General features: G+C 34.8%; 1 protein-coding gene across 4 annotated transcripts in view; it reads left to right on the top strand.

Annotated features, from left to right (window-relative positions):
- Positions 1-26,802, top strand: part of LOC144447075 (TBC1 domain family member 5-like) — a 74,267-nt gene that overhangs the window by 40,777 nt on the left and 6,688 nt on the right. For all 4 annotated transcript variants that reach the window (XM_078136977.1, XM_078136979.1, XM_078136980.1 and 1 more), the window contains 6 exons: positions 3,280-3,330; positions 5,801-6,055; positions 9,358-9,500; positions 10,104-10,210; positions 24,512-24,770; positions 26,472-26,659. In XM_078136977.1, coding sequence (XP_077993103.1) covers positions 3,280-3,330; positions 5,801-6,055; positions 9,358-9,500; positions 10,104-10,210; positions 24,512-24,770; positions 26,472-26,659 — 1,003 coding nt within the window. The remainder of the gene's footprint in view (positions 1-3,279; positions 3,331-5,800; positions 6,056-9,357; positions 9,501-10,103; positions 10,211-24,511; positions 24,771-26,471; positions 26,660-26,802) is intronic.

The raw sequence follows: 26,802 nt of genomic DNA on the forward strand, positions 1-26,802 counted from the left end.
GGCTTATGCATGATATAATATTTATGATACACCAGGTCCTATAAAATGGCAGCTTTAATTATTTCTATCACATTACTTACAAATATTAAATCTATCATTCACAAGTCCAATGGTAACATAAATTTCTTCTGGCAATGTTGACCCTAAGACTGACTGTATTCTATCAGTGAATGCCAAACCAGCTCAATGGCAGCAAACTACCGATGTTGCCAGCTAATTATTATGTTGAGAGTTCAATGGACAATTACCGAGCCACATGTTTATATTGTAACTGATGTCGCCGCATACTTAGGCCTTTCTTGTTTATTAGAAAAATGGTGTAGCACCCGGGTGAAGTCATAAAACTTTGTCCAAAAGAAACCATTTCATGTACTGGTTATACTAGTAACTTGGCATAAACATATTTGTATTTATATACTCAACTTTACTATCACACTTTGGTAAGCTTGCTAATCTTTATTCAGGACCATCAATATATAAAAAAAACACCAAAGTCGGCAACAAATCATAAATATTGTTATTATGATTGATGTACCACACCGCCCACCCCTTCAATGAATCCTCCTTCCATGTAATGTGTACATGGTTCACTCAAACCATGTCTTATACTAGCTGCAATAACTCCCGGCAATAACTGTAACATGTACTGTGATTTTGAGGGTTCTTTCCTCTGTTTTTGAGCCTTTTTCCGTTCCGATGTTTGACTGGAAGCAATCGCTACAATTTCTCTAACAGTAACGCAAATGGACAAGGTCACACTGAAAACATGAGTGAGATGTTAGCGTACTACCCACTTCAAAATGTTGCTTCTTTTGGGTTTTCCTCACGGTCGAATTGCAGAGCCAAACTTACGCGAAATATTAGGAGAACGAGAGGTTAATTTGCTATTTCAACTGCCATATTGTCCCAAATTTAATACGTGTGAGATATGTTTTCGTTATGTGAAAAGATACCTTATTAGAGCATGCGATGTCTTCGCCACCGTATTTACAGAAACTGCTATCAAAGAAGTTGTTGCCGAGATAGCGCCATAAATATTCTCTTCAGATTTTGTGGATTTCCTTTGTATTGACTCTCAATTATAAGTTTAACGCTACATTTAGGCCGACATGCGAGCATCACACCCATAAAAGTTCAAACGCTGGGAGCATTGGAGGTACATGTATCTGTGAATATATCATTTGTGTAAAAGTTGCTGTTGATGTCTACGTTTTAGGTACTTGTTCGCGGATTTTACGATATTTCCATCTTGAAGTTTTTCAGTGAGACTGAATGTGAATGTACTCGGAAAAGTAATGGGGTGACTGGGGGAACCCGTCCTGTTTTACATGTGCAAGCACAGACAAATACATAGACTTGTCTTTGGTGCAAGTCAGATGGAGTCATGCGTTAATCTGCAAATAAATGCAGCTAGTTCTAATCATCACGTATTACGTACAATTAGTGTTCGGTAGGAATTTTTTTTTTCGTTTGGTTTACTCAAATATTTCATAGCAGATTACTTATGTGCGAAGTGAAATTGATAACATATATTGTGTCATTTCACCAGTGCCATACGTGTTTGGAAGTTGAGTATTGCGTGAATCATTTTTTACTTTTCTACCAATGACTGTCTACACCACACTAATTCCTCTGAAGATTTTGTAAATTTAATTAACTCAACCATTGCTCAGTTCAAATAAATTAAAGTAAAGACGATACAAGATTTGATACACTGATATTGTTACATGTACAGTAACAAACATGCACACAGTGCACAGATCACATACGGAAGAGCAAATTTGCCGCTATAACAACAAAAGGCCTAGCATGGGAAGTATTTCGGAAGGCACAATTTGCCTGCTGTCTCATTGCGATATTAGCGGGTTGTTCATCATTTCCATCAATCCAACCTGGCTTACTAGCCGGAGAAAAGAAATTAGTTATTTGCCGTTTACTCATACTGAAACTGGCGGTGGTTCTCCGCAGTGTAGGCTATCTGCTCTACTATGTCGACATGTCAAACTATCATGTTTTGAGAAGAGACATTGAATGTCAGGGGCAAACGATGGAGTAGCGAATTTTAAAAACTAGAAAATGGCAAAATTATGTTGAAATCAAAGGCTTGCCGACAGTCATGTACAAGGAGAATGGTCCTATCAAATTTGTGTACACTGCTCATGTGAAAGGTCATCCATTGCTATCTAATGGAAGTGTTAATCAAAATTATTGTCAACAACATTGTCTATCTGTAGGCTTTGATACATTCGGAGCCAGAGTACATGTCCAGTCCAGACTATGTCAATCAGGATATTTAGTCTACAATGCGATGTATAAATTACTTGCAAGTGTGACCTTCAAAATGTGTTGGTAAAAATTATCTGCAACTTCTTCGGCTGGTTACTTTATGAATAACGTTTCAAGAAAATGCATGCATACATCTATTTTTTATACGGTGATGCGGTGACCTAGGATATTTCTATACACATCTCAAACACTTTGTTGTTCTTATACCCATGACACAGCAAGCAGTCACCCCCTTCAGAAAGTATATGTACTTGAAATTTGTTGCGCAATTTGTATAAACATTGTAACATAAATACGGAAATGAGTTTCTGCTGAGTCGGCATGCGGTCACATCAGTTACAAAACACACATGTCTCGGTAATTGTCAAGTGAACTCTCAATATTGCTCACTAATTAGCTGGCAACATCGGTAGTTTGCTGTCCGGGAAATTACTGCGATGACTGTAACTATTCAATGTTTATTGATTTCAAATGGAGATTTTATATATAATATTGTCATGACTTTAGAATGAATTTAAATATGCTGAGAATCCATTCTGATGATTTCAGATATGATTTAACAGTTACTTATATTTTAAAAAATAAATACAGATATAGTTTAGTTTTAGCAAATGATATGTGTGTGGAAATAAAGCAAAACATGATATGCCAGTTACAAACAGACTTCCACTTGGTTGTATGCTTTGTATCTGATTGTAAAACCGGGTAATAGATATGTCAGTGCTAGGATCAATACCTATGAAGTTATTCATCCTGTGTTATATTCAGTCCAGTAGTAATGTCAGAATCCAGTACATCACCATTCTAAGTTTGACATTATAAGTTGAATTACTCAACATTCATTCATCTTAATAAAGGACTGTTCAGCTTTGCCTGTTGCTTTTACACCCATAGTTAGTATTTCTAACTGACTCTGTAATCATTTCAAGTCTTGGAGATTGTGTGAATTCATAAAATAGAACTTTCTCATTTATAAATGTTTTGTATTATCAGGGATATTGTGAAGGAACTGTTGAACCCAGAGTACATTGAACATGATGCATAGTAAGTATAAGACATATCACTATACCCACTTGTGTTTCTTTGTATGCACTAAGGAAATCATGGTGGATTCATCAAAAGTATGTACGTACTAAGGAAATCATGGTGGATTCACCAATGTACGCACTAAGGAAATCATGGTGGATTCACCAAAGGTATATATGTACTGAGGAAATCATGGTGGATTCATCAAAAGTATGTACGTACTAAGGAAATCATGGTGGATTCATCAAAAGTATATATGCACTGAGGAAATCATGGTGGATTCACCAAAAGTATATATGTACTAAGGAAATCATGGTGGATTCACCAATGTACGTACTAAGGAAATCATGGTGGATTCATCAATGTACGTACTAAGGAAATCATAGTGGATTCACCAAAAGTATGTATGTACTAAGGAAATCATGGTGGATTCACCAATGTACGTACTAAGGAAATCATGGTGGATTCATCAAAAGTATGTATGTACTAAGGAAATCATGGTGGATTCACCAATGTACGTACTAAGGAAATCATGGTGGATTCATCAATGTACGTACTAAGGAAATCATGGTGGATTCACCAAAAGTATGTATGTACTAAGGAAATCATGGTGGATTCACCAATGTACGTACTAAGGAAATCATGGTGGATTCATCAAAAGTATGTATGCACTGAGGAAATCATGGTGGATTCACCAAAAGTATATATGTACAAAGGAAATCATGGTGGATTCACCAATGTACGTACTAAGGAAATCATGGTGGATTCACCAAAAGTATGTATGCACTAAGGAAATCATGGTGGATTCACCAATGTACGTACTAAGGAAATCATGGTGGATTCACCAATGTACGTACTAAGGAAATCATGATGGATTCACCAATGTACGTACTAAGGAAATCATGGTGGATTCACCAATGTACGTACTAAGGAAATCATGGTGGATTCACCAATGTACGTACTTAGGAAATCATGGTGGATTCACCAAAAGTATGTATGTACTAAGGAAATCATGGTGGATTCACCAATGTACGTACTAAGGAAATCATGGTGGATTCACCAAAAGTATGTATGTACTAAGGAAATCATGGTGGATTCATCAAAAGTATGTACGTACTAAGGAAATCATGGTGGATTCACCAAAAGTATGTATGTACTAAGGAAATCATGGTGGATTCATCAAAAGTATGTATGCACTGAGGAAATCATGGTGGATTCACCAATGTACGTACTAAGGAAATCATGGTGGATTCACCAATGTATGTACTAAGGATCTCATGGTGGATTCACCAAAAGTATATATGTACTAAGGAAATCATGGTGGATTCACCAATGTACGTACTAAGGATCTCATGGTGGATTCACCAAAGGTATATATGTACTAAGGAAATCATGGTGGATTCACCAATGTACGTACAAAGGAAATCATGGTGGATTCACCAAAGGTATATATGTACTAAGGAAATCATGGTGGATTCACCAATGTACGTACTAAGGAAATCATGGTGGATTCATCAAAAGTATGTATGCACTGAGGAAATCATGGTGAATTCACCAAAAGTATATATGTACAAAGGAAATCATGGTGGATTCACCAATGTACGTACAAAGGAAATCATGGTGGATTCACCAATGTACGTACTAAGGAAATCATGGTGGATTCACCAATGTACGTACTAAGGAAATCATGGTGGATTCACCAAAAGTATGTATGCACTAAGGAAATCATGGTGGATTCACCAATGTACGTACAAAGGAAATCATGGTGGATTCACCAAAAGTATATATGTACAAAGGAAATCATGGTGGATTCACCAATGTACGTACAAAGGAAATCATGGTGGATTCATCAAAAGTATGTATGCACTGAGGAAATCATGGTGAATTCACCAAAAGTATATATGTACAAAGGAAATCATGGTGGATTCACCAATGTACGTACAAAGGAAATCATGGTGGATTCACCAAAAGTATGTATGCACTAAGGAAATCATGGTGGATTCACCAATGTACGTACAAAGGAAATCATGGTGAATTCACCAAAAGTATATATGTACAAAGGAAATCATGGTGGATTCACCAATGTACGTACTAAGGAAATCATGGTGGATTCACCAAAAGTATGTATGCACTAAGGAAATCATGGTGGATTCACCAATGTACGTACAAAGGAAATCATGGTGGATTCACCAAAGGTATATATGTACTAAGGAAATCATGGTGGATTCACCAATGTACGTACTAAGGATCTCATGGTGGATTCACCAAAAGTATGTATGCACTAAGGAAATCATGGTGGATTCACCAAAAGTATGTATGCACTGAGGAAATCATGGTGAATTCACCAAAAGTACATCCCAAGGAAATCATGTTGGATTCACCAAAATTAGTATACAAACTTTAAGAAAATCATTGTGGAGTCACCAAAATTAGCATATGTACTAAGGAAATCATCCAATTAAACCTATCTGACACTTATCTCTTGTAGTGCAATATTTTCCCAATTAATGGAGACAATGGAGCCATTATATCGATTTGGACGATGTGATGGTTTTCTAGATCAAGGCATAGGTAAAAACAAGATACTGAACACCACACCATTTGCAACACCAGACCTATTCAATCCAACATCACCTGTTGTCAACAAACTTACCAAGATACAAGAACATGTCCTCAAGAGGTTTGACTATGATCTTCATCTACATCTCAGTCGACTAGAAATTGCACCTCAGGTTTATGGAATGTAAGTTATACCTAGGTATTACATTATTTGGAGTAATATTCTATCTTGTCATTTTAGAGAGTGAGGGTCGGGATAGCTGCTCAGCAAATGAAGTACCACCAACAACATAAAGAAGAGAAAGTTTAGTACAGTTGTCAAAAGTGTTACGTTTGCAGGATTTTCTCATGTTTTGGCAGTTTAACTGGATGAAAATTTGGACATTTTTAGAGACTAAGGGACATTATACTGAAAACAAATTGCCGTCCATTGTAGATGTTGACATATGCCAAGGCCTCATCACATGTATGGCCTGGCGGAGGATTTCAGTATGCTCATATCACGAGCCCCTTGCATTGCATGTGCGTACATACGCATCATTCGAGTCCCGGGAAATACACAAACACAGCTGCTAATGCACGAAAAAATGAAAACGTGCAACACAATATTACTGTTAACAAGGTTTGGCATTTCATAAAATTTACAATAATTTAACTATGCAACAGATGTTTTGGAAAAATGACCGTAGCTTACAACTCTTCATAATCACACGAAGTGGACACATGAGCATTGTGCATTGTCTATTGTCGACTTCACTATTTGTACATCTTTTGATCGAATCCAAAGATTCCTTTAATACCAATATTGTATGTAGCTTCACCACAATCGCCAAATAGAATACTGTTTAAGATTTCAGGAGGAATTCCTGGCGCCACTTTTGAATATCGTCCGCTTCTGCCATGATAGCATACATGTACCCAGGATGCTAACAATTTTTACAACAGGAATAGCAACGGGAAAGAAAGTAGTCCAAAATACCCGCACCTGACCTTATTTGGGCAAAGTGTCCTGGTCCGTGATACGGAAAATTACTGCCAGGGTAGAGCTTGCGATTTCTCAATAGCAATACACAGGGACATGATTATAGGTATATGATAATGCAAGTTATGAAGTATGGCCATTTGTGACAAACAACAACAGTTTTAAAATAACCTTCCCAACATTCTTTGAAAATGGTATTCATCTCCTGGTTTCTAACATGCTCCTAATACCATCTCCTGGTTTCTAACATGCTCCTAATACCATCTCCTGGTTACTAACATGCTCCTAATACCATCTCCTGGTTTCTAACATGCTCCTAATACCATTTCCTGGTTTCTAACATGCTCCTAATACCATCTCCTGATTTCTAACATGCTCCTAATACCATCTCCTGGTTACTAACATGATCCTAATACCATCTCCTGGTTTCTAACATGCTCTTAATAACATCTCCAGGTTTCTAACATGATCCTAATACCATCTCCTGGTTTCTAACAGGCTCTTAATAACATCTCCAGGTTTCTAACATGCTCTTAATAACATCTGGTTTCTAACATGCTCTTAATAACATCTGGTTTCTAACATGTTCTTAATAACATCTCCTGGTTACTAACATGCACTAATACCATTACCTGGTTTCTAACATGCACTGATACCATTTCCTGGTTTCTAACATGCACTAATACCATCTCCTGGTTACTAACATGCTCCTAATACCATTTCCTGGTTTCTACCATGCACTAATACCATCTCCTGGTTACTAACATGTTCCTAATACCATCTCCTGGTTATTAACATGCTCCTAATACCATCTCCTGGTTATTAACATGCTCCTAATACCATCTCCTGGTTACTAACATGTTCCTAATACCATTTCCTGGTTTCTAACATGCTCCTAATACCATATCCTGGTTTCTGACAAGCTCCTTATACCATCTCCTGGTTTCTAACATGCTCCTAATACCATATCCTGGTTTCTGACATGTTCCTAATACCAGCTAATACCATCTCCTGGTTTCTAACATGCACTAATACCATTTCCTGGTTTCTAACATGCACTAATACCATCTCCTGGTTTCTAACATGCACTAATACCATTTCCTGGTTTCTAACATGCACTAATACCATTTCCTGGTTTCTAACATGCACTAATACCATTTCCTGGTTTCTAACATGCACTAATACCATTTCATGGTTTCTAACATGCTCCTAATACCATCTCCTGGTTTCTAACATGCTCCTAATACCATCTCATGGTTTCTAACATGCACTAATACCATCTCCAGGTTTCTAACATGATCCTAATACCATCTCCTGGTTTCTAACATGCACTAATACCATTTCATGGTTTCTAACATGCTCCTAATACCATCTCCTGGTTTCTAACATGCTCCTAATACCATCTCCTGGTTTCTAACATGCTCCTAATACCATCTCATGGTTTCTAACATGCACTAATACCATCTCCTGTTTTCTGATATGTTCCTCTAGGACGAGTGGACTTAAGGTCCAGTTACACGAGGCAACTCGATGAGCAATGCACTAAGCAATTCGTTGCATACGATGAATTGCCTCATGTATGAACATGATCACAGGGCCTTGCGACATCTCTACGTGTGTCACAAGGAATCTGACATGTCAAATATTCTGCAACTCATCTGCAAGTTGCTTCTCGAGTTGTTCCATGAATTGCCCTGTGTAATCATTTTGTCACGTCGCAAGTAATAATCTTTGACATATACCCATGTGTCAAATGACATTCAGTGTTAAGGCTGCCATATTTTTAGTATAAAAATTCTTTTCGGCAAGTCTTTTTGATATCATTTTGATTTATCACCATGATTACCACTTATCAATAGTATACAACGTATATGAATGCTTGATCTCCACTGAATATCATTTTATTTCCAACTTGAATGCAAGTAGCGACATCAGAAAGATCAACATCACCATAAATGAACTTTGAATTGAATATAGTTTTACTATCAATACCTCTACAAGTTTTCAGTCATTTTATTGGTAATATTAGCAATTATATAACATTTCTTCCAGATTCCTGTCGAAAAGAAGAACACTTGACCTTAATGACCTGTAACCTTATTAATGTCTACACTTGACCTTAATGACCTGTAACCTTATTAATGTCTACACATGTGCAACAGTTTGCCATGCCTTGTGACAGCCCTTGCGACTCACCAAGCAACTAATTGCTGTCGTAGTTGTCGTAGTTGCTAGTCTTGTCGCATGTGACGAATTGCTTCATGTGTCGTTCCATGTAAATGGGCCTTTAGTATATACATTCTGTTGTAAACTCTATATGCAGGCTTAAACATAATAAAATACATTGTATATACTTTGAAACTGTGAGATACTTTGACATAATGTGTTGGGATTTACTGTTTGTTATTGAATGAGTAGAAAAATGTTGTCACTAAATTAGTGGTTCATCATTGTTATGGTTAAACAGACTGACATTTGATACATTGTATCATTTCATCTTTCAGACGATGGGTACGTTTACTGTTTGGTCGAGAATTTCCACTACAGGACTTACTAGTATTATGGGATGCCATTTATGCAGATAGCATAACCTTTGACCTTGTTGATTACATCTTTGTTGCTATGCTAATTTACATACGTGATAGATGTAAGTAACTTTTATCCAGTAGATAAAATATTTAATTATGCAATAAATCATAACAATGCACTGGTTGTAGTGTATACTTGTGGAGTACTCTTACTAGTCATATGGCAATGTATATTAAGTACAAAGTATTTTTCAACTGTAGAAGACCCCTTGTAAAAGTTCATTTCACCTGTAATGCGGTGTATTCTACTCTATTTTCACTTGCTATTGCCATTAATTATGATTTGTGTATTCCCACCATTCATTATGAAGCAGGATGGGTGCTGTAAAACAGACTTAAACAATGGATAAGTTTGAAACCAGTGTTAGGTGTGACTTTGGTGAAATCCCATCTTACATGTACTGATACATGTATGTGATTCAACAAGGGCTTTTCTTTTTTCTGAGATAGAATTCTAAGGATAGACTTGAAATTGAGTGATATCATCAACATATGGAAATTTAGGAAAGATAAATTTATTTCGAAATACTATGTTCATCTGAAGAGCTGGTGTTTTTTGCTCACAGATTCATCTCAACTTGATGTAAGTAATATTGGAGTATAGTACTACCTGAAGTGTGCCCCCAGTCACATTACTGAATAATGCTTTTGTTTTTTAACAGTGATCGTAGCTGACTATCCAAGCTGTATGAAGTTGTTAATGAGATATCCTGCAGTAACAGATGTACATTATTTATTGAATGAAGCACTTTATCTAAGAAACCCTAAGGTAACAATACTTTGAATTTAGGAGATGTTAAGGAAAAAACACAAATGTATTGTTTGATTGTGGAGTAGTCACTCCAGTCTATTATGTGAGATTACTACTGTCAATATACACAGTACATCCACTTGGTAGTGAAACAAGTTTTGATATAATGATGTATTTTATGATGGCCACAGTATTTTACTCACTAAACTGTATTATGAGGACATGAAATTATGATTTTTAAATAGCTGGGTTTTCACCAACAGCATTTGTTGCAATGAATTTATAGTCAATTTTCTTGTCTTGTCAACTTTGCTTTGATGTTAAAACTGCACTGTACCTTATTTTACTCAGAGCTGCAATTTCTGTCATGTTAATATATATAGTAGTAGTTTTGAAATGCTAGTCCTTCGTGAAGCTTTCAGTGTAAACCTACTTGGACCTTGTAGATATTTATTTTATGAAGTACAGACTCTATACACTCTGCAGTAACTATGTAGTAGTGTTCTTATAACAGCCTTCTGTCTATTTCCTAGTAACTATGGAGTATGTAGTAGTGTTCTTATAACAGCCTTCTGTCTATTTCCTAGTAACTATGTAGTAGTGTTCTTATAACAGCCTTCTGTCTATTTCCTAGTAACTATGTAGTAGTATTCTTATAACAGCCTTCTGTCTATTTCCTAGTAACTATGTAGTAGTGTTCTTATAACAGCCTTCTGTCTATTTCCTAGTAACTATGTAGTAGTGTTCTAATAACAGCCTTCTGTCTATTTCCTAGTAACTATGTAGTAGTGTTCTTATAACAGCCTTCTGTCTATTTCCTAGTAACTATGTAGTAGTGTTCTTATAACAGCCTTCTGTCTATTTCCTAGTAACTATGTAGTAGTGTTCTTATAACAGCCTTCTGTCTATTTCCTAGTAACTATGTAGTAGTGTTCTTATAACAGCCTTCTGTCTATTTCCTAGTAACTATGTAGTAGTGTTCTAATAACAGCCTTCTGTCTATTTCCTAGTAACTATGTAGTAGTATTCTTATAACAGCCTTCTGTCTATTTCCTAGTAACTATGTAGTAGTGTTCTTATAACAGCCTTCTGTCTATTTCCTAGTAACTATGTAGTAGTGTTCTAATAACAGCCTTCTGTCTATTTCCTAGTAACTATGTAGTAGTATTCTTATAACAGCCTTCTGTCTATTTCCTAGTAACTATGTAGTAGTGTTCTTATAACAGCCTTCTATTTCCTAGTAACTATGTAGTAGTGTTCTTATAACAGCCTTCTGTCTATTTCCTAGTAACTATGTAGTAGTGTTCTTATAACAGCCTTCTGTCTATTTCCTAGTAACTATGTAGTAGTGTTCTTATAACAGCCTTCTGTCTATTTCCTAGTAACTATGTAGTAGTATTCTTATAACAGCCTTCTGTCTATTTCCTAGTAACTATGTAGTAGTGTTCTTATAACAGCCTTCTGTCTATTACCTAGTAACTATGTAGTAGTGTTCTTATAACAGCCTTCTGTCTATTTCCTAGTAACTATGTAGTAGTGTTCTAATAACAGCCTTCTGTCTATTTCCTAGTAACTATGTAGTAGTATTCTTATAACAGCCTTCTGTCTATTTCCTAGTAACTATGTAGTAGTGTTCTTATAACAGCCTTCTGTCTATTTCCTAGTAACTATGTAGTAGTGTTCTTATAACAGCCTTCTGTCTATTTCCTAGTAACTATGTAGTAGTGTTCTAATAACAGCCTTCTGTCTATTTCCTAGTAACTATGTAGTAGTGTTCTTATAACAGCCTTCTGTCTATTTCCTAGTAACTATGTAGTAGTGTTCTTATAACAGCCTTCTGTCTATTTCCTAGTAACTATGTAGTAGTATTCTTATAACAGCCTTCTGTCTATTTCCTAGTAACTATGTAGTAGTGTTCTTATAACAGCCTTCTGTCTATTACCTAGTAACTATGTAGTAGTGTTCTTATAACAGCCTTCTGTCTATTTCCTAGTAACTATGTAGTAGTGTTCTAATAACAGCCTTCTGTCTATTTCCTAGTAACTATGTAGTAGTATTCTTATAACAGCCTTCTGTCTATTTCCTAGTAACTATGTAGTAGTGTTCTTATAACAGCCTTCTGTCTATTTCCTAGTAACTATGTAGTAGTGTTCTTATAACAGCCTTCTGTCTATTTCCTAGTAACTATGTAGTAGTATTCTTATAACAGCCTTCTGTCTATTTCCTAGTAACTATGTAGTAGTGTTCTTATAACAGCCTTAGTTTTGAAATGCTAGTCCTTCGTGAAGCTTTCAGTGTAAACCTACTTGGACCTTGTAGATATTTATTTTATGAAGTACAGACTCTATACACTCTGCAGTAACTATGTAGTAGTGTTCTTATAACAGCCTTCTGTCTATTACCTAGTAACTATGTAGTAGTGTTCTTATAACAGCCTTCTGTCTATTTCCTAGTAACTATGTAGTAGTGTTCTAATAACAGCCTTCTGTCTATTTCCTAGTAACTATGTAGTAGTGTTCTTATACCAGCCTTCTGTCTATTTCCTAGTAACTATGTAGTAGTATTCTTATAACAGCCTTCTGTCTATTTCTTAGTAACTATGTAGTAGTATTCTTATAACAGCCTTCTGTCTATTTCCTAGTAACTATGTAGTAGTGTTCTTATAACAGCCTTCTGTCTATTTCCTAGTAACTATGTAGTAGTGTTCTAATAACAGCCTTCTGTCTATTTCCTAGTAACTATGTAGTAGTATTCTTATAACAGCCTTCTGTCTATTTCCTAGTAACTATGTAGTAGTATTCTTATAACAGCCTTCTGTCTATTTCCTAGTAACTATGTAGTAGTGTTCTTATAACAGCCTTCTATTTCCTAGTAACTATGTAGTAGTGTTCTTATAACAGCCTTCTGTCTATTTCCTAGTAACTATGTAGTAGTGTTCTTATAACAGCCTTCTGTCTATTTCCTAGTAACTATGTAGTAGTGTTCTTATAACAGCCTTCTGTCTATTTCCTAGTAACTATGTAGTAGTATTCTTATAACAGCCTTCTGTCTATTTCCTAGTAACTATGTAGTAGTGTTCTTATAACAGCCTTCTGTCTATTTCCTAGTAACTATGTAGTAGTGTTCTTATAACAGCCTTCTGTCTATTTCCTAGTAACTATATAGTAGTATTCTTATAACAGCCTTCTGTCTATTTCCTAGTAACTATGTAGTAGTGTTCTTATAACAGCCTTCTGTCTATTACCTAGTAACTATGTAGTAGTGTTCTAATAACAGCCTTCTGTCTATTTCCTAGTAACTATGTAGTAGTATTCTTATAACAGCCTTCTGTCTATTTCCTAGTAACTATGTAGTAGTGTTCTTATAACAGCCTTCTGTCTATTTCCTAGTAACTATGTAGTAGTGTTCTTATAACAGCCTTCTGTCTATTTCCTAGTAACTATGTAGTAGTGTTCTTATAACAGCCTTCTGTCTATTTCCTAGTAACTATGTAGTAGTGTTCTTATAACAGCCTTCTGTCTATTTCCTAGTAACTATGTAGTAGTATTCTTATAACAGCCTTCTGTCTATTTCCTAGTAACTATGTAGTAGTGTTCTTATAACAGCCTTCTATTTCCTAGTAACTATGTAGTAGTATTCTTATAACAGCCTTCTGTCTATTTCCTAGTAACTATGTAGTAGTGTTCTTATAACAGCCTTCTGTCTATTTCCTAGTAACTATGTAGTAGTGTTCTTATAACAGCCTTCTGTCTATTTCCTAGTAACTATGTAGTAGTGTTCTAATAACAGCCTTCTGTCTATTTCCTAGTAACTATGTAGTAGTGTTCTTATAACAGCCTTCTGTCTATTTCCTAGTAACTATGTAGTAGTGTTCTTATAACAGCCTTCTGTCTATTTCCTAGTAACTATGTAGTAGTGTTCTTATAACAGCCTTCTGTCTATTTCCTAGTAACTATGTAGTAGTGTTCTTATAACAGCCTTCTGTCTATTTCCTAGTAACTATGTAGTAGTGTTCTTATAACAGCCTTCTGTCTATTTCCTAGTAACTATGTAGTAGTGTTCTTATAACAGCCTTCTGTCTATTTCCTAGTAACTATGTAGTAGTGTTCTTATAACAGCCTTCTGTCTATTTCCTAGTAACTATGTAGTAGTGTTCTTATAACAGCCTTCTGTCTATTTCCAAGTAACTATGTAGTAGTGTTCTTATAACAGCCTTCTGTCTATTTCCTAGTAACTATGTAGTAGTGTTCTTATAACAGCCTTCTGTCTATTTCCTAGTAACTATGTAGTAGTGTTCTTATAACAGCCTTCTGTCTATTTCCTAGTAACTATGTAGTAGTGTTCTTATAACAGCCTTCTGTCTATTTCCTAGTAACTATGTAGTAGTGTTCTTATAACAGCCTTCTGTCTATTTCCTAGTAACTATGTAGTAGTGTTCTTATAACAGCCTTCTGTCTATTTCCTAGTAACTATGTAGTAGTGTTCTTATAACAGCCTTCTGTCTATTTCCTAGTAACTATGTAGTAGTGTTCTTATAACAGCCTTCTGTCTATTTCCAAGTAACTATGTAGTAGTGTTCTTATAACAGCCTTCTGTCTATTTCCTAGTAACTATGTAGTAGTGTTCTTATAACAGCCTTCTGTCTATTTCCTAGTAACTATGTAGTAGTGTTCTTATAACAGCCTTCTGTCTATTTCCTAGTAACTATGTAGTAGTATTCTTATAACAGCCTTCTGTCTATTTCCTAGTAACTATGTAGTAGTGTTCTAATAACAGCCTTCTGTCTATTTCCTAGTAACTATGTAGTAGTATTCTTATAACAGCCTTGTCTATTTTCTAGTAACTATGTAGTAGTATTCTTATAACAGCCTTCTGTCTATTTCCTAGTAACTATGTAGTAGTGTTCTAATAACAGCCTTCTGTCTATTTCCTAGTAACTATGTAGTAGTGTTCTTATAACAGCCTTCTGTCTATTACCTAGTAACTATGTAGTAGTGTTCTTATAACAGCCTTCTGTCTATTTCCTAGTAACTATGTAGTAGTGTTCTTATAACAGCCTTCTGTCTATTACCTAGTAACTATGTAGTAGTATTCTTATAACAGCCTTCTGTCTATTTCCTAGTAACTATGTAGTAGTGTTCTTATAACAGCCTTCTGTCTATTACCTAGTAACTATGTAGTAGTGTTCTTATAACAGCCTTCTGTCTATTACCTAGTAACTATGTAGTAGTATTCTTATAACAGCCTTCTGTCTATTTCCTAGTAACTATGTAGTAGTGTTCTAATAACAGCCTTCTGTCTATTTCCTAGTAACTATGTAGTAGTATTCTTATAACAGCCTTCTGTCTATTTCCTAGTAACTATGTAGTAGTATTCTTATAACAGCCTTCTGTCTATTTCCTAGTAACTATGTAGTAGTGTTCTTATAACAGCCTTCTGTCTATTTCCTAGTAACTATGTAGTAGTGTTCTAATAACAGCCTTCTGTCTATTTCCTAGTAACTATGTAGTAGTATTCTTATAACAGCCTTCTGTCTATTTCCTAGTAACTATGTAGTAGTGTTCTTATAACAGCCTTCTATTTCCTAGTAACTATGTAGTAGTGTTCTTATAACAGCCTTCTGTCTATTTCCTAGTAACTATGTAGTAGTGTTCTTATAACAGCCTTCTGTCTATTTCCTAGTAACTATGTAGTAGTGTTCTTATAACAGCCTTCTGTCTATTTCCTAGTAACTATGTAGTAGTGTTCTTATAACAGCCTTCTGTCTATTTCCTAGTAACTATGTAGTAGTGTTCTTATAACAGCCTTCTGTCTATTACCTAGTAACTATGTAGTAGTGTTCTTATAACAGCCTTCTGTCTATTTCCTAGTAACTATGTAGTAGTGTTCTAATAACAGCCTTCTGTCTATTTCCTAGTAACTATGTAGTAGTATTCTTATAACAGCCTTCTGTCTATTTCCTAGTAACTATGTAGTAGTGTTCTTATAACAGCCTTCTGTCTATTTCCTAGTAACTATGTAGTAGTGTTCTTATAACAGCCTTCTGTCTATTTCCTAGTAACTATGTAGTAGTGTTCTAATAACAGCCTTCTGTCTATTTCCTAGTAACTATGTAGTAGTGTTCTTATAACAGCCTTCTGTCTATTTCCTAGTAACTATGTAGTAGTGTTCTTATAACAGCCTTCTGTCTATTTCCTAGTAACTATGTAGTAGTATTCTTATAACAGCCTTCTGTCTATTTCCTAGTAACTATGTAGTAGTGTTCTTATAACAGCCTTCTGTCTATTTCCTAGTAACTATGTAGTAGTATTCTTATAACAGCCTTCTGTCTATTTCCTAGTAACTATGTAGTAGTGTTCTTATAACTGCCTTCTGTCTATTTCCTAGTAACTATGTAGTAGTGTTCTTATAACAGCCTTCTGTCTATTTCCTAGTAACTATGTAGTAGTGTTCTTATAACAGCCTTCTGTCTATTTCCTAGTAACTATGTAGTAGTATTCTTATAACAGCCTTCTGTCTATTTCCTAGTAACTATGTAGTAGTGTTCTTATAACAGCCTTAGTTTTGAAATGCTAGTCCTTCGTGAAGCTTTCAGTGTAAACCTACTTGGACCTTGTAGATATTTATTTTATGAAGTACAGACTCTATACACTCTGCAGTAACTATGTAGTAGTGTTCTTATAACAGCCTTCTGTCTATTACCTAGTAACTATGTAGTAGTGTTCTTATAACAGCCTTCTGTCTATTTCCTAGTAACTATGTAGTAGTATTCTTATAACAGCCTTCTGTCTATTTCCTAGTAACTATGTAGTAGTGTTCTTATACCAGCCTTCTGTCTATTTCCTAGTAACTATGTAGTAGTGTTCTAATAACAGCCTTCTGTCTATTTCCTAGTAACTATGTAGTAGTATTCTTATAACAGCCTTCTGTCTATTTCCTAGTAACTATGTAGTAGTATTCTTATAACAGCCTTCTGTCTATTTCCTAGTAACTATGTAGTAGTGTTCTTATAACAGCCTTCTATTTCCTAGTAACTATGTAGTAGTGTTCTTATAACAGCCTTCTGTCTATTTCCTAGTAACTATGTAGTAGTGTTCTTATAACAGCCTTCTGTCTATTTCCTAGTAACTATGTAGTAGTGTTCTTATAACAGCCTTCTGTCTATTTCCTAGTAACTATGTAGTAGTATTCTTATAACAGCCTTCTGTCTATTTCCTAGTAACTATGTAGTAGTGTTCTTATAACAGCCTTCTGTCTATTACCTAGTAACTATGTAGTAGTGTTCTTATAACAGCCTTCTGTCTATTTCCTAGTAACTATGTAGTAGTATTCTTATAACAGCCTTCTGTCTATTTCCTAGTAACTATGTAGTAGTATTCTTATAACAGCCTTCTGTCTATTTCCTAGTAACTATGTAGTAGTATTCTTATAACAGCCTTCTGTCTATTTCCTAGTAACTATGTAGTAGTGTTCTTATAACAGCCTTCTGTCTATTTCCTAGTAACTATGTAGTAGTGTTCTTATAACAGCCTTCTGTCTATTTCCTAGTAACTATGTAGTAGTGTTCTTATAACAGCCTTCTGTCTATTTCCTAGTAACTATGTAGTAGTATTCTTATAACAGCCTTCTGTCTATTTCCTAGTAACTATGTAGTAGTGTTCTTATAACAGCCTTCTATTTCCTAGTAACTATGTAGTAGTATTCTTATAACAGCCTTCTTGTCTATTTCCTAGTAACTATGTAGTAGTGTTCTTATAACAGCCTTCTGTCTATTTCCTAGTAACTATGTAGTAGTGTTCTTATAACAGCCTTCTGTCTATTTCCTAGTAACTATGTAGTAGTGTTCTTATAACAGCCTTCTGTCTATTTCCTAGTAACTATGTAGTAGTGTTCTTATAACAGCCTTCTGTCTATTTCCTAGTAACTATGTAGTAGTGTTCTTATAACAGCCTTCTGTCTATTTCCTAGTAACTATGTAGTAGTGTTCTTATAACAGCCTTCTGTCTATTTCCAAGTAACTATGTAGTAGTGTTCTTATAACAGCCTTCTGTCTATTTCCTAGTAACTATGTAGTAGTGTTCTTATAACAGCCTTCTGTCTATTTCCTAGTAACTATGTAGTAGTGTTCTTATAACAGCCTTCTGTCTATTTCCTAGTAACTATGTAGTAGTGTTCTTATAACAGCCTTCTGTCTATTTCCTAGTAACTATGTAGTAGTGTTCTTATAACAGCCTTCTGTCTATTTCCTAGTAACTATGTAGTAGTGTTCTTATAACAGCCTTCTGTCTATTTCCTAGTAACTATGTAGTAGTGTTCTTATAACAGCCTTCTGTCTATTTCCTAGTAACTATGTAGTAGTGTTCTTATAACAGCCTTCTGTCTATTTCCAAGTAACTATGTAGTAGTGTTCTTATAACAGCCTTCTGTCTATTTCCTAGTAACTATGTAGTAGTGTTCTTATAACAGCCTTCTGTCTATTTCCTAGTAACTATGTAGTAGTGTTCTTATAACAGCCTTCTGTCTATTTCCTAGTAACTATGTAGTAGTGTTCTAATAACAGCCTTCTGTCTATTTCCTAGTAACTATGTCGTAGTGTTCTTATAACAGCCTTCTGTCTATTTCCTAGTAACTATGTCGTAGTATTCTTATAACAGCCTTCTGTCTATTTCCTAGTAACTATGTAGTAGTGTTCTAATAACAGCCTTCTGTCTATTTCCTAGTAACTATGTAGTAGTATTCTTATAACAGCCTTCTGTCTATTTCCTAGTAACTATGTAGTAGTGTTCTTATAACAGCCTTCTGTCTATTTCCTAGTAACTATGTAGTAGTATTCTTATAACAGCCTTCTGTCTATTTCCTAGTAACTATGTAGTAGTGTTCTAATAACAGCCTTCTGTCTATTTCCTAGTAACTATGTAGTAGTATTCTTATAACAGCCTTCTGTCTATTTCCTAGTAACTATGTAGTAGTGTTCTTATACCAGCCTTCTGTCTATTTCCTAGTAACTATGTAGTAGTATTCTTATAACAGCCTTCTGTCTATTTCCTAGTAACTATGTAGTAGTGTTCTAATAGCAGCCTTCTGTCTATTTCCTAGTAACTATGTAGTAGTGTTCTTATAACAGCCTTCTGTCTATTTCCTAGTAACTATGTAGTAGTGTTCTAATAACAGCCTTCTGTCTATTTCCTAGTAACTATGTAGTAGTGTTCTAATAACAGCCTTCTGTCTATTTCCTAGTAACTATGTAGTAGTGTTCTTATAACAGCCTTCTGTCTATTTCCTAGTAACTATGTAGTAGTGTTCTTATAACAGCCTTCTGTCTATTTCCTAGTAACTATGTAGTAGTATTCTTATAACAGCCTTCTGTCTATTTCCTAGTAACTATGTAGTAGTATTCTTATAACAGCCTTCTGTCTATTTCCTAGTAACTATGTAGTAGTGTTCTAATAACAGCCTTCTGTCTATTTCCTAGTAACTATGTAGTAGTGTTCTTATAACAGCCTTCTGTCTATTTCCTAGTAACTATGTAGTAGTGTTCTTATAACAGCCTTCTGTCTATTTCCTAGTAACTATGTAGTAGTGTTCTAATAACAGCCTTCTGTCTATTTCCTAGTAACTATGTAGTAGTATTCTTATAACAGCCTTCTGTCTATTTCCTAGTAACTATGTCGTAGTGTTCTTATAACAGCCTTCTGTCTATTTCCTAGTAACTATGTCGTAGTATTCTTATAACAGCCTTCTGTCTATTTCCTAGTAACTATGTAGTAGTGTTCTAATAACAGCCTTCTGTCTATTTCCTAGTAACTATGTAGTAGTATTCTTATAACAGCCTTCTGTCTATTTCCTAGTAACTATGTAGTAGTGTTCTTATAACAGCCTTCTGTCTATTTCCTAGTAACTATGTAGTAGTATTCTTATAACAGCCTTCTGTCTATTTCCTAGTAACTATGTAGTAGTGTTCTAATAACAGCCTTCTGTCTATTTCCTAGTAACTATGTAGTAGTATTCTTATAACAGCCTTCTGTCTATTTCCTAGTAACTATGTAGTAGTGTTCTTATAACAGCCTTCTGTCTATTTCCTAGTAACTATGTAGTAGTATTCTTATAACAGCCTTCTGTCTATTTCCTAGTAACTATGTAGTAGTGTTCTAATAGCAGCCTTCTGTCTATTTCCTAGTAACTATGTAGTAGTGTTCTTATAACAGCCTTCTGTCTATTTCCTAGTAACTATGTAGTAGTGTTCTAATAACAGCCTTCTGTCTATTTCCTAGTAACTATGTAGTAGTGTTCTAATAACAGCCTTCTGTCTATTTCCTAGTAACTATGTAGTAGTATTCTTATAACAGCCTTCTGTCTATTTCCTAGTAACTATGTAGTAGTGTTCTAATAACAGCCTTCTGTCTATTTCCTAGTAACTATGTAGTAGTGTTCTTATAACAGCCTTCTGTCTATTTCCTAGTAACTATGTAGTAGTGTTCTTATAACTGCCTTCTGTCTATTTCCTAGTAACTATGTAGTAGTGTTCTTATAACAGCCTTCTGTCTATTTCCTAGTAACTATGTAGTAGTGTTCTTATAACAGCCTTCTGTCTATTTCCTAGTAACTATGTAGTAGTGTTCTTATAACTGCCTTCTGTCTATTTCCTAGTAACTATGTAGTAGTGTTCTTATAACAGCCTTCTGTCTATTTCCTAGTAACTATGTAGTAGTGTTCTTATAACAGCCTTCTGTCTATTTCCTAGTAACTATGTAGTAGTGTTCTTATAACAGCCTTCTGTCTATTTCCTAGTAACTATGTAGTAGTGTTCTTATAACAGCCTTCTGTCTATTTCCTAGTAACTATGTAGTAGTGTTCTTATAACAGCCTTCTGTCTATTTCCTAGTAACTATGTAGTAGTGTTCTAATAACAGCCTTCTGTCTATTTCCTAGTAACTATGTAGTAGTATTCTTATAACAGCCTTCTGTCTATTTCCTAGTAACTATGTAGTAGTGTTCTTATAACAGCCTTCTGTCTATTTCCTAGTAACTATGTAGTAGTATTCTTATAACAGCCTTCTGTCTATTTCCTAGTAACTATGTAGTAGTGTTCTTATACCAGCCTTCTGTCTATTTCCTAGTAACTTTGTAGTAGTATTCTTATACCAGCCTTCTGTCTATTTCCTAGTAACTATGTAGTAGTGTTCTTATAACAGCCTTCTGTCTATTTCCTAGTAACTATGTAGTAGTGTTCTTATAACAGCCTTCTGTCTATTTCCTAGTAACTATGTAGTAGTATTCTTATAACAGCCTTCTGTCTATTTCCTAGTAACTATGTAGTAGTGTTCTTATACCAGCCTTCTGTCTATTTCCTAGTAACTATGTAGTAGTATTCTTATAACAGCCTTCTGTCTATTTCCTAGTAACTATGTAGTAGTATTCTTATAACAGCCTTCTGTCTATTTCCTAGTAACTATGTCGTAGTGTTCTTATAACAGCCTTCTGTCTATTTCCTAGTAACTATGTCGTAGTATTCTTATAACAGCCTTCTGTCTATTTCCTAGTAACTATGTAGTAGTGTTCTAATAACAGCCTTCTGTCTATTTCCTAGTAACTATGTAGTAGTATTCTTATAACAGCCTTCTGTCTATTTCCTAGTAACTATGTAGTAGTGTTCTTATAACAGCCTTCTGTCTATTTCCTAGTAACTATGTAGTAGTATTCTTATAACAGCCTTCTGTCTATTTCCTAGTAACTATGTAGTAGTGTTCTAATAACAGCCTTCTGTCTATTTCCTAGTAACTATGTAGTAGTATTCTTATAACAGCCTTCTGTCTATTTCCTAGTAACTATGTAGTAGTGTTCTTATACCAGCCTTCTGTCTATTTCCTAGTAACTATGTAGTAGTATTCTTATAACAGCCTTCTGTCTATTTCCTAGTAACTATGTAGTAGTGTTCTAATAGCAGCCTTCTGTCTATTTCCTAGTAACTATGTAGTAGTGTTCTTATAACAGCCTTCTGTCTATTTCCTAGTAACTATGTAGTAGTGTTCTAATAACAGCCTTCTGTCTATTTCCTAGTAACTATGTAGTAGTGTTCTAATAACAGCCTTCTGTCTATTTCCTAGTAACTATGTAGTAGTATTCTTATAACAGCCTTCTGTCTATTTCCTAGTAACTATGTAGTAGTGTTCTAATAACAGCCTTCTGTCTATTTCCTAGTAACTATGTAGTAGTGTTCTTATAACAGCCTTCTGTCTATTTCCTAGTAACTATGTAGTAGTGTTCTTATAACTGCCTTCTGTCTATTTCCTAGTAACTATGTAGTAGTGTTCTTATAACAGCCTTCTGTCTATTTCCTAGTAACTATGTAGTAGTGTTCTTATAACAGCCTTCTGTCTATTTCCTAGTAACTATGTAGTAGTGTTCTTATAACTGCCTTCTGTCTATTTCCTAGTAACTATGTAGTAGTGTTCTTATAACAGCCTTCTGTCTATTTCCTAGTAACTATGTAGTAGTGTTCTTATAACAGCCTTCTGTCTATTTCCTAGTAACTATGTAGTAGTGTTCTTATAACAGCCTTCTGTCTATTTCCTAGTAACTATGTAGTAGTGTTCTTATAACAGCCTTCTGTCTATTTCCTAGTAACTATGTAGTAGTGTTCTTATAACAGCCTTCTGTCTATTTCCTAGTAACTATGTAGTAGTGTTCTAATAACAGCCTTCTGTCTATTTCCTAGTAACTATGTAGTAGTGTTCTTATAACAGCCTTCTGTCTATTTCCTAGTAACTATGTAGTAGTGTTCTTATAACAGCCTTCTGTCTATTTCCTAGTAACTATGTAGTAGTATTCTTATAACAGCCTTCTGTCTATTTCCTAGTAACTATGTAGTAGTGTTCTTATACCAGCCTTCTGTCTATTTCCTAGTAACTATGTAGTAGTATTCTTATACCAGCCTTCTGTCTATTTCCTAGTAACTATGTAGTAGTGTTCTTATAACAGCCTTCTGTCTATTTCCTAGTAACTATGTAGTAGTGTTCTTATAACAGCCTTCTGTCTATTTCCTAGTAACTATGTAGTAGTATTCTTATAACAGCCTTCTGTCTATTTCCTAGTAACTATGTAGTAGTGTTCTTATACCAGCCTTCTGTCTATTTCCTAGTAACTATGTAGTAGTATTCTTATAACAGCCTTCTGTCTATTTCCTAGTAACTATGTAGTAGTATTCTTATAACAGCCTTCTGTCTATTTCCTAGTAACTATGTAGTAGTGTTCTAATAGCAGCCTTCTGTCTATTTCCTAGTAACTATGTAGTAGTGTTCTTATAACAGCCTTCTGTCTATTTCCTAGTAACTATGTAGTAGTGTTCTAATAACAGCCTTCTGTCTATTTCCTAGTAACTATGTAGTAGTGTTCTAATAACAGCCTTCTGTCTATTTCCTAGTAACTATGTAGTAGTATTCTTATAACAGCCTTCTGTCTATTTCCTAGTAACTATGTAGTAGTGTTCTTATAACAGCCTTCTGTCTATTTCCTAGTAACTATGTAGTAGTATTCTTATAACAGCCTTCTGTCTATTTCCTAGTAACTATGTAGTAGTGTTCTTATAACAGCCTTCTGTCTATTACCTAGTAACTATGTAGTAGTGTTCTTATAACAGCCTTCTGTCTATTTCCTAGTAACTATGTAGTAGTGTTCTTATAACAGCCTTCTGTCTATTACCTAGTAACTATGTAGTAGTGTTCTTATAACAGCCTTCTGTCTATTTCCTAGTAACTATGTAGTAGTATTCTTATAACAGCCTTCTGTCTATTTCCTAGTAACTATGTAGTAGTGTTCTTATAACAGCCTTCTGTCTATTTCCTAGTAACTATGTAGTAGTGTTCTAATAGCAGCCTTCTGTCTATTTCCTAGTAACTATGTAGTAGTGTTCTAATAACAGCCTTCTGTCTATTTCCTAGTAACTATGTAGTAGTATTCTTATAACAGCCTTCTGTCTATTTCCTAGTAACTATGTAGTAGTGTTCTTATACCAGCCTTCTGTCTATTTCCTAGTAACTATGTAGTAGTGTTCTTATAACAGCCTTCTGTCTATTTCCTAGTAACTATGTAGTAGTGTTCTTATAACAGCCTTCTGTCTATTTCCTAGTAACTATGTAGTAGTGTTCTAATAACAGCCTTCTGTCTATTTCCTAGTAACTATGTAGTAGTATTCTTATAACAGCCTTCTGTCTATTTCCTAGTAACTATGTAGTAGTATTCTTATAACTGCCTTCTGTCTATTTCCTAGTAACTATGTAGTAGTGTTCTTATAACAGCCTTCTGATTCTGTCTATTTCCTAGCAACATCAAAAACAGTCACAACCTGTGTTTAACTATACCTACCCTCCAGTGGAGCATATCAAAGTTGTAAACAAACCCAAAGATACAGGTCAGCAAATATCTAAATTCCAGTCTCCAGTACAGAAACTGAAATCCAATAAAGTCACAGCAGGCATTGCTAATATTACTAAAAAGATCACACATGCTGGCAAGCAGAAGACAGAAGTCAAAACCAGTAAAGTTCCTAAGTCGACTAGTACGCCCTCTATCAAAGATGAAGGTAATTATAAAAGACCTTTGTTTTTTGTGTATGTTAATCCATTCCCAGACTTCATACATTTGTCTTGTTATTCTCATTACTTTTCTGTGAATCTTTGACACACTGAAAACATTATGAATACTGAGTCATCAAATACATAGACAAAGTTTGTCTTAATTACGAAGTGAGGGGCACAAAAATTTGAATGTTGTCTTTAATTACGAAGTGAGGGGCACAGAAATATGAATGTTGTCTTAAGGGGTAGACACACAAAAGTAAGAATTCAGGATGACACAATTTCAAATTTACAAAGATTGCCTGTCACCAACTTTCCATTTCTTTAGTGTTTTAGAATGTTCACTTCACACATAATTAAACTGTGTCCAGCTTTTTTTCTGTAATCTGTCGTTCTTTTACAGCACACCTTGAAAGTTAACACATTGTACTTTGAAGTTCCCATTATAATGTGCCTGTGTTCTAAAACACTAAAGAAATAGAAAATAGACAAGCAATCTTGGCTGAGGTGGTTATATTGAAGCCTTGAAATAATCAAGACACTTCTATTCTTACCGTAAACAAACTCTCACTTTCAGCCACTGACAATAGAAAACACAATAGCATTAAAGAAGAAAGAAAACCCTTTCAGAAAATATATGGGTTGATGGTGTAAACTTTATTTATTGTTGGGAAACAATAATTTGAAAATATGTCATCCTTCAACTATAATATTTTGTACATACTAGTCTGTTAAATCTAAACCAGTTCAGGATGATGACATAAGGCCAAGTCTGTTTTAGAAACTAATTGGGCAAACAAATGGAAAATCCGGTCAAATTTAAAGTTTAACAAGTTTGACTAGATAAACTACTGGTGTGATTTGTGGAATGGAAGCTAGAAAATAGTCTGATGATCATAAGTAGATTTTTAGACAAGGTAACTTAACAATATGATTGAAATACTAGCATCTCTGTTTGATGGCCAAAATTAAAACTTGAGAAAAAAAATGGGAACACTCTTAATAGACTAAACTGTGACTAATGAAGGCCCCAACAGCTGGTCTGAAACACCTTACAAGAAGGGTCAATGAAGTATCAACCTGGGGGCATATCACCAATGACTTCCCTACACAATCTAATCCTAATATCAGGGTCAATAACCTTGACAAAACAGACATGTGGCTAACTGGCTATAACACTATTAAATAATACCACACAAAATAATCAAGTTTGAACCAGTCTTGGGAGATACTTCCGCTAACTAAAAACTTGATCTAACAACCCATAGTTGGTTATCTGGTAATGAAATACCATTCACTTGATATAACAACCCATAGTTGGTTATCTGGTAAGGAAATACCATACACTTGATATAACAACCCATGGTTGGTTATCTGGTAAATGTAATACCATTCACTTGATATGACAACCCATAGTTGGTTATCTGGTAAGGAAATACCATACACTTGATATAACAACCCATAGTTGGTTATCTGGTAAGGAAATACCATACACTTGATATAACAACCCATAGTTGGTTATCTGGTAATGAAATACCATACACTTGATATATTATTGACGGTGTTATTCAAAACCAGCAATGAAAAAAACAGAAATGTTATGCTAAGGCTATACCTTTCTGAGTGAAATATACAGTAAGAAAGTTGGCAGAGTGAATAAATATGTGGTAGCAATTTATGACATAGATTGTAATTGTATATTACAGATGAAACAGCCATGGCTGATAAGATTGTCAAGTCTAAAACATTACCAGGTAGAACTACAATGACACCAATGGATGATATGTCACCTTCTGCCTCTAGTGGTAAGATTACCAATCAACCAACTCAATCTGAAACACAGAAAAAGAGTATATTTGGCAGACCGAGAAGTTCAAGCAAGAAAAATAAAGAGGTAAGAGTTATAAACAAATACATTATTCAAATACAAGTAAGGGTTTTGTGTTCTGTATTTTAAAGAAAAGACTTAGTAAATAAATACATTTATTATCAGAAAAAGACTACTTCTTGATTATTATGGAAGTAAGCAGGACTATT

Source organism: Glandiceps talaboti, chromosome 16 (assembly GCF_964340395.1).
Source record: "Glandiceps talaboti chromosome 16, keGlaTala1.1, whole genome shotgun sequence".
NCBI lineage: Eukaryota > Metazoa > Hemichordata > Enteropneusta > Spengelidae > Glandiceps > Glandiceps talaboti.